At 31.8% G+C, this 8,793-nt stretch overlaps 3 protein-coding genes across 3 annotated transcripts; 2 read left to right on the top strand and 1 right to left on the bottom strand.

The window, feature by feature from the left end:
* Positions 1-1,124: 1,124 nt before the first annotated feature.
* Positions 1,125-1,913, bottom strand: LOC124418931. Its single transcript, XM_046946896.1, has one exon. It carries the CDS (start codon positions 1,829-1,831, stop codon positions 1,178-1,180), a length of 654 nt encoding a protein of 217 aa, XP_046802852.1. The 5' UTR covers positions 1,832-1,913; the 3' UTR covers positions 1,125-1,177.
* A 1,129-nt stretch (positions 1,914-3,042) lies between these two features.
* Positions 3,043-4,891, top strand: LOC111677451. The gene is made up of 3 exons (XM_023438567.2): positions 3,043-3,187; positions 3,243-3,330; positions 3,390-4,891. The coding sequence occupies exons 1-3, from the start codon at positions 3,137-3,139 to the stop codon at positions 4,721-4,723; spliced, it is 1,473 nt and encodes a 490-aa protein (XP_023294335.2). The 5' UTR covers positions 3,043-3,136; the 3' UTR covers positions 4,724-4,891.
* Positions 4,892-6,563: 1,672 nt separating this feature from the next.
* Positions 6,564-8,082, top strand: LOC111677459. Its single transcript, XM_023438576.2, has 2 exons — positions 6,564-6,700; positions 6,762-8,082. The coding sequence occupies exons 1-2, from the start codon at positions 6,620-6,622 to the stop codon at positions 7,881-7,883; spliced, it is 1,203 nt and encodes a 400-aa protein (XP_023294344.2). The 5' UTR covers positions 6,564-6,619; the 3' UTR covers positions 7,884-8,082.
* The last annotated feature ends 711 nt before the right edge of the window (positions 8,083-8,793 follow it).

Below are 8,793 nucleotides of genomic sequence, written 5' to 3'. Positions count from 1 at the left end.
ATGAATGAAATTAGTCAAGCATCATCATCGTTAAATAAAATACAATTAAGAGTGCTTTTTATGTAAATACAGGTATTGTCGTGATAGCTAGAATAAATGTTAGGGTATTAGTAATTACTAGTGAGAGAAAATATAATTTAACTTGTGCGACTGTTAAATTGCAAGAAAAAACACAATTTCATACTGACTTTTTTATTATATTCTACTCTAACTCTTCTCTGATTGTACTCTAAACCCTACTCTAACTCTACTCTAACTCTACTGTAACTCTACTCTAACTCTACTCTAACTCTACTCTAACTCTACTCTAACTCTAGTCTAACTCTACTCTAACTCTAGTCTAACTCTACTCTACTCTAGTCTAACTCTACTCTAATTCTACTCTAACTCTACTCTAACTCTACTCTAACTCTATTCTAACTCTACTCTAACTCTACTCTAACTCTAACTCTACTCTAACTCTACTCTAACTCTACTCTAACTCTACTCTAACTCTACTCTAACTCTACTCTAACTCTACTCTAACTCTACTCTAACTCTACTCTAACTCTACTCTAACTCTACTCTAACTTTACTCTAACTCTTCTCTAACTCTACTCTTACTCTACTCTAACTCTACTCTAACTCTACTCTAACTCTACTCTAACTCTTCTCTAACTCTACTCTAACTCTACTCTAACTCTACTCTAACTCTACTCTAACTATACTCTAACTCTACTCTAACTCTTCTCTAAATCTACTCTAATTCTACTCTAACTTTACTCTAACTCTACTCTAATTTTACTCTAACTCTACTCTACACTACTCTACTGTACTGTACACTAATTTACTCTACTAAACTCTACTATAGAGTACTCTAACTAAAACTAAAACACTTTTCTGATTACATTTTCTAAGTTTTTTTTTAAGACTTTCTGTCGGATTGATCAATACATCAATTTTGAATAAATTTATTAAAATTTTTTAGATTCCCTTTTTTAAGATGTTTTGTCGAATTGATCAACACATCTATTTTAAATAAATTGTTTAAAATTGCTCCGATCGGATTAAAATCTTTTAGATAAATTCTTTTCCATTTATCGATCAAATTTTCGATCAGTACTCAAAGAAATTTGTTTATAATATACATTTTTATATCATTAAATCAATTTTATTCAAAACATATAAAATGTAATTTTCATTTTAAAAACTGAGAGCCCTTTATCATGAATCTGCTTGACTTGGAATTCCTTACATTTTCACTGTCCTCTGCAAAAGGTGCATGAACATCGGGATCCAAAGGAAATAAATCTCTTAAGTCCGCTATTTTAGTAATGCCATCCATATAATTCTTATACTCTGCAGTTTCTTTAAGTTCATGTCGTCTATTGCGTACCAATGGCGTGTAAATGTGAGAAAAAGGTGATTTAGCTCTGCGTACATTTAAAGAGCGCAAAGAACAAACTTGCTGAAATGATGGATACGCAGACGCACTGAAATGCACTTGATATGGTAAGTTAGAATTTAGAGATTTTGTTGCTTGCATACGATGCCAGGAGTTGTTGAAAATTGTTGTTGAATTTTTAATACACTCATCTGTATTAGCATGCGGCTGTGAAGAGTTTAGGGTTGTTGAAAGTAATGGCGTATTCTTAGTTGTAATTTCACCTTTAAGCTCCCATTTAATAAGATGTTCGTTAAACATTAAATTTGTATTATTTTCCTTAATTTTCTGTTGTTCCTCCGTTTGCAATTTATTGCCATCTAGTTCATGAAATATAAAAGAATATATACCATCTCTGCGTTCCAATTCCATAAGCAATAATTCATCATCATTTGGTAATACGTCCATTAATATGAAACCGAAATGTATGCGTCTAAGTTGAACTGTATTGTCTGGGAATTTTTAATAAACTGTAATGATTTTATATGTTCGTTTGTTCGAATCTAACGTGCAAATAGTGTGCGTTTGTATACAGTTTTTTTAGCATTTAAACTGAAGGGGGAATTTGTTTATTATTTTAAGAAAAAGATATGTCACATTATTACTAAAAGATATTTATTTTAAATTGAAGTTTACAGTAGTGGAGATTCCGTAAGTTGGGCATTACTTGTATAGTTTAACGAAATAATTGTTGTAGACAATTTTATGTTAAGAAGTAGTATAATACTCTAACACTACTTTAACTTTATCTTAAATTTACTCTAACTCTACTCTAACTCTAGTCTTACTCTACTCTTCTCTTACTCTACTCTTACTCTGCTCTCTCAAACTCTAACACTACTCAAAGTCTGCTCTAACTCTTCTCTAACCCTACTCTAACTCTACTCTAACTCTACTCTAACTCTACTCTAACTCTACTCTAACTCTACTCTAACTCTACTCTAACTCTACTCTAACTCTACTCTAACTCTACTCTAACTCTACTCTAACTCTACTCTAACTCTACTCTAACTCTACTCTAACTCTACTCTAACTCTACTCTAACTCTACTCTAACTCTACTCTACTCTAGCTCAACTCTAACTCTACTCTAGCTCTACTCTAACTTAACTCAACTCTAACGTAAAGTTAGAGTACAACTTTACACTAAACTTATATTCCAAAATCAATTATGGTAAAGACTATAATGAACGAGCTCTTTGAGTACAGTGCGTAACAAAATCTGATTGCAGTCATGATAATGAGAGACAAGATAAATGACGAAGAAATTTCGAAGAGATACACATTAGTCAATAGGCACAGTGTCGAAGGTCAATAGCTATTGCAATAAAAATTTGTCTTTCTTACCGTTAGATCACCTAATGGCACACACTGTTATTATAACAAATTGAAATTTGCACATAACATTTATCTTGTTGCGTAGTTTTTCCAAATCCAAATCCAAAAAATATTTTAATGAAATCATTAAAAACTACTTTGTATTTGGAGAGAATCCATTTGGGTATAAAAATAAATTAATTTACCCGTTGGTTTTTTTGATTAAACAAAAATCAAAATTTGAAGTTTTTTTTCTAAATATTCAATTTAAATTTAAAATAATTTGTTAAAATTTTATATTTATTTGTATAATATTATTGTGTTGTCAGCAAAAAACACAACAAAATTTAAAGCAATTTTAAAAGAGAGGGAAAAACGTATAAAAATAAATACAACAATGACCAGTACGAACATAAATAAAATTGTGCAATCCAATATTAATCTAAAGGTAGAGTATATAATAACACATCAATTTATAAGCAATAACTATTTATGTAATTTAGCCCTGGATGCTGTCCAAGAAGACCAATCAAATAGTGAACACCTGTATACAAAAGATCTATAAACAAATGCCGGCTAGTTTTAATAAAAGTAATATTGACATAAAGGAAATTTATTGAAAATATTAACAATTGTAAATTTCATTTAAGGTACCAAAACTGCCAAAGTGTCTACGCCCAGAACGGAGAACAAAGGACCTTTACGTACCTATAAAAGCCAAGAACGTAACACTACTTTGAATACCATAACACCCACTAATGGTACTATGAAGAGATCAACTACCAAGCTGAAACAGCCAAACAATAGTTTCGTGCAGTCTTTGAAGAACAGCAATAAAAACAATCAACAAATGGCTAGTAAATTTGCAGGAGCTAACTTAATGCCCAACAAACGGCTTTTGAAAAGTCCCAATTATAAAATCTATAAATCGAGACGTTTTGGTTCTAGTGCCAGTAGTTCACGTTCCAGCCTCTTTCGGCGTTATGACGAAAGAAGGCGGCAAAGACAAAGCTTTCCAACGCCCATTAATTATCTTATCAGATCTTTCCATACCAGTCAGTTGGAGCCTACCTATGCACGCTATTTAATGCCCGTACGTAATCAGCAGTTGGAAGCTAATTTAGGTTCTATACCAGATGCCATTAAGATCAGTACAAACATACAAAATGATCTCATGCATATTGATGCGGCAATGCGTTGTAAGGTAGCAAAGAAAAGTAATTTAAAGCAAGTGGAACGTAATCGTTTTGATGTTTGGAATCATCCACCTTCGTTAAGTAGATTTAGAATTAATAGTCCCAAAGATTCACCAATTAAAAATGTTAGTTCCTCGTTAGAACGTAATATGAAAAGAACTAGACTTACTCAGGAACATAGAGAATTTGCACGCATTAATCTACAACGCATGGCTCAAATGAAACATCCTAAGCCACCAAATGAGTTATTTACGGCACAACATGATCGCAAAAAAACGGAATTACATGAGAAACATCGTCGTAATCGTATGAAGAAATTGGGTTTGATTGAGTCACCTTCGGCACCAGAAACGGAAAACGAAGAAGGTTTTAGTGATAGTACAAGAGTATTTCTTAAACCAATTGATCCAAAACTTAGTGAATTGAGTGAAAGTAGTCATAGAACAAAAAGAGGATTAAAACATGTTTCCAAATCTTCTCCCACATTAAGTAATCAAACCGAAGTTACTCGTAGCGAAAAACTTCAATCTACTAACCAACAAAGTCAAGAAAGTAGACTAAACACCAAAAATGAAAATGCCAAAACTCTAGAACCCATTGCGAAGACTTTAAAACCTAACACAATACCTTGTAATAAGTTAACTAATCTGAATTTAGGAGCTCCTAACTCAAGTCCCCTACCCACTATTTCTCCTATTGCAGCTGTAAGAGCTCAAGTGCAGTATAAAAATAGCTATCCTTCATATCGTTATAATCGTGCCGATTTCTTTAGTACGAAAAAATATTAACATTTAACCTTGGTCTATGTGATTTTTTTCCAAGCTCAATTTTTTTATGTAAAGATTTTTGTTTTTTGTATCCTTTTGATGTTATAGCAATGATTTAGGCATAAACGTTAAAAATCTTTTAAATTTGTAAAGATGTGAAAGAGTTTTTTAATAAATATTAAAAGAACACAAAAATTTATCATTATTTTATATTCTCCCTTAAGATTCTATATTATATCAATGGCTGTATTTAGTCATATATGATTTCCATTGTTTTCTTGAGGATCGATGCTTTCAACTGTTTTAATTATAAAACTTTTCTGCTTGAATTTTTAATTAATAATTATACAAAATTGCTTGAAAATGTGAAAGTATTACAGATTTAAAGATTCACTTTTCAAATTTTTAAATTTTTATTGAAAACAAAAATGATCCAACACGATCACGGATGCTGATACATCAATATTCCGAACTAAAGCATGCTTAACAATTCTGCACTCATTTTATGATCATAATTCACAGTCCTCCAGATTCAATTAGTTAGTCTGAAAGGAGGATGTACATATATGCATCAAATCCAAAGAAATATACCTAGGCCTCTATCGGGCCTGTTGTGCGCACCTTAACCACAGTGCCACAGGTAGGAATCGAACCCATCACCTTCAATCTGCGCACCTTAACCAGTGCCACAGATGGGAACCGAAAACTTAAAGAATCACAAATTGAATTGACATTTCACCCATTGAACTTGCCAAAAGTGATTATAGAATACATCATCAATGTATAATACTTAAACGACACAGAATAGGTCAATATCTTTGAAACAATGATCCCAGAAAGAATGTTTTGATCAAGCGGAACATTAGAGCAGTCGGCCAAATATTGTCAACTCAGCAACAGCTGTATCAACCGGAAGTTTTTTCCCCAGGGAAGAACATCCAGTTACAGCCAACCCATTACAAAACCAACGAAAGCAGTAGATAGAATTAAATCTAACTCCGTATTGGAGTGTAAAATAGCTCTAACTGAAATATTCTCCCAGAGGTAAGATTTATATCATCTGGTTACCAGGCTACTCGGAGTTAAAGAGGGAAGAGCTCGATGTAGTTAACCTGATGAACGGAAAATCATTCGACACAACAAAAGCTGAGATAATCCCAAAAGGAATCTGGAAATAATGAAACGGTGGACAGAATCACAAAGATTCTATGGGATGACCCTGATGAGAGCAAGACTAGAAATCTCCTAAAAATAAACAAGTCTGATGTTAGTTTGATGCTACATATTCTAAGTTGGTACACAGGATTACAGGCACATCTTTACAAGTTAGGACGTAAGGATTATGACGAAAGTAGAGAATGTGGAGCGGACAGTGAAATTCTGAAGCACTTTCTTTGCCACTGTCAGGCATTTGTCTAAATTAGGTCCAAGTCTCACATTAGCATCTCGACAAACATGGAATGTTTAATTGATATATTGAGAACCAAAATGATCACAAATGATCGTTATAACAAAAATCATGCTTTTTCGACTTTATTTAATAGATTTTAATAATTTTTTTTAACACAAAATTGATCATATTCATTAGCAGATTGATAAGTAAGTGTACTCCTCCAATATGTACAAATATATGTATGTTCTCTTTAAAACTTCAGCATATTTTCTTGACTAGTTGCTAGTTCGAACAATAGCTTGATTTTATATATCTCGCCTTAAGAAAACAAATTAAAGATAACGAGATATTTATATATACATATATATTTATAAGATATCTTGACATAATTATGTTCCACAAATAAAACACTTTCACTAACATTAAATACAACTCGTCTCCATGAAAAAAAAACGAATAATATAAAAAGTAACATCAAAAGTTGAAAATTTACAATCAATTTGTGAGAAAATTTATTTTGTTTTATGGAAATTCATACATTTGTAAACCCCAAAATGACCAGCAGTAATTTGAATAAAATTATAAGGACAAATCTCAATCTAAATGTAAGCGCATATTTAAAACTTAAAGACCACTATTGTAAAAATTTAATTTTTCCACTAACAGTCTAAAATCTTATCCAAAAATACCAACGAAATTGTTAATACCTGCATAGGAAAATTATACAAACAAATACCAATGACTTTTAAAAATGGCTTGCAGCGGAACAAATTGGCGACCGAAGTCAAATCGGAAAATTATGGACCAGTAGAAAGATATAAAATGCTAGAGCGTAAACGGCAACAGACAACAGGAATTAAACCTTTAAAGGGTAATAGTAATGTTTACGAGACCCAAATGTTATGTAATCTAATGAATATGAGCAGGAAACCCGCACCACTTACACCTAGAAAACTACTGAAAACAACTTCTTATAAAATCTTTAATACAAAACGTTATTGTTCTAGTGTTAGTAGTTCTAGTGGTAGTATTTTGTACCGCAAGGAGGATAAGCAACGTTCAATGCGTAACTATTGTACTCCCGCTAAAAGTAATGTGGATAAAGTTCTTCCTAAGAGATCTGTTATAACACAACATAATCCTGCTGCTTTAATCATGCCTACCCGCAATCAACATATGAGTTCCAAATTAGATTCTATGCAACGGGCCATGAAAGTGAGTGGTCAAATACAAAAAGATCTAATGGCTATAGATAAGTTATTAAAAAATCGTTTAAAAGTAGCAGGCAAAGGTATGGAGACCAAAACAACGAATGGACCAGCAGTTAATGCAAAAGACTGTAGCCAGTTTAAAGAACAGCAGCAAAAAAAGCAAATACCTAATAAACCCCAAATTCACAAGCAAATCAAAGATATCGCCAATACATTGGAGAGAAAGAAAACAATTATTCCTTTAACCGAAACTGTAAAACCGTTAAAAAGACAAAAACTTTATCATAGAACCACCATTTCAGAGAGCAGAAATGTACCTGGTTTTCCAGATTCCAATGAAGAAAATAAACAAAAAACGCCATTAAAGACACATTTTATACGTTACCCTGCAAAAGAAGACAAGTTAAGTGAGCAATTAGTAAATAGTAATGTATTAAAGAAACCTGCACTTGATCGAACGAATATTGAGGAATCACGTAAACCTTTGAAAGCAAAAGGAAATATTGTGCCCTCAGCCACTTATTGGTTGCTTAAACCTAATCATTTTCCACCAATGGAGGGTAAAACTAAAACATGATTTTAAAAATTATATAAATCTTTTTATATAAATTTTGAAATCATTTCCAACTAAATTACAAATACAAAAGGAAATTTTTTATTACTTAAAAAAATAAAGAATTTTCCTTGTATTATAATTAGTAATTTTTCAAACTTAATGAAAATGCATTTCTTTCTCTCATGTATATTTAATAAATGTACCTACAAGATATTCATTAAAATAACTATTTGATTTTCTTTGTAGAAAACAAGATCTCATTCTATATGCCATTTAAACTGATTGTCCTTTTCACTCATACTTTAACGCTTAACAAGCAAATGCTTTAAATTTCAAACACAAAAAAAACTCTTGTCATATTATGATTTATATGGAAAATTCCTGTTGTTGCTTTTTCTTTACACGAAGCAAACCCTACAAATTAACTGATTAGAAATGTTAAGAATTCAAATTCAAAGTTGCCGACTCACATTGTTTTGCGAAATTTTAAATCATGAAAACTAAAAGAAACCCATAAAAAATACAAGAATATTCAATAGTGTTTGACGACTGTTGGTGGTAATGGCCAATAAACTTTTACACATACATATACTTACATACGCATATGTATGTATATGTGGTACACACACATATTATTTTCTGGTAAACCTAATCTCTGACACATAGATTAGGCAAACTCAGCAGCAACAACGACATCTCATGGATGGCATCAATAGTAACCAGAACAAAAAAAGGAGTGTTTGAATCTTAATATTGAATCTAGGCTGCTTTTTAGTCATCTTGCATGCCAAATAATAGGAGGATAGGGAGATGAGTAGTTTTCCTTTAGGTTATGATTCAGACTTAGATTATGACAACTTTTCAAATTAAAAAGATTATCTGATTCTGAAAACTTTCAGTTTTACAGATTCTGAAAGCTTTTCCTTTAAAA

This window comes from Lucilia cuprina, chromosome 3 (assembly GCF_022045245.1).
Source record: "Lucilia cuprina isolate Lc7/37 chromosome 3, ASM2204524v1, whole genome shotgun sequence".
Taxonomy (NCBI): domain Eukaryota; kingdom Metazoa; phylum Arthropoda; class Insecta; order Diptera; family Calliphoridae; genus Lucilia; species Lucilia cuprina.
This window is presented reverse-complemented; position numbering and strand designations above follow the sequence as displayed.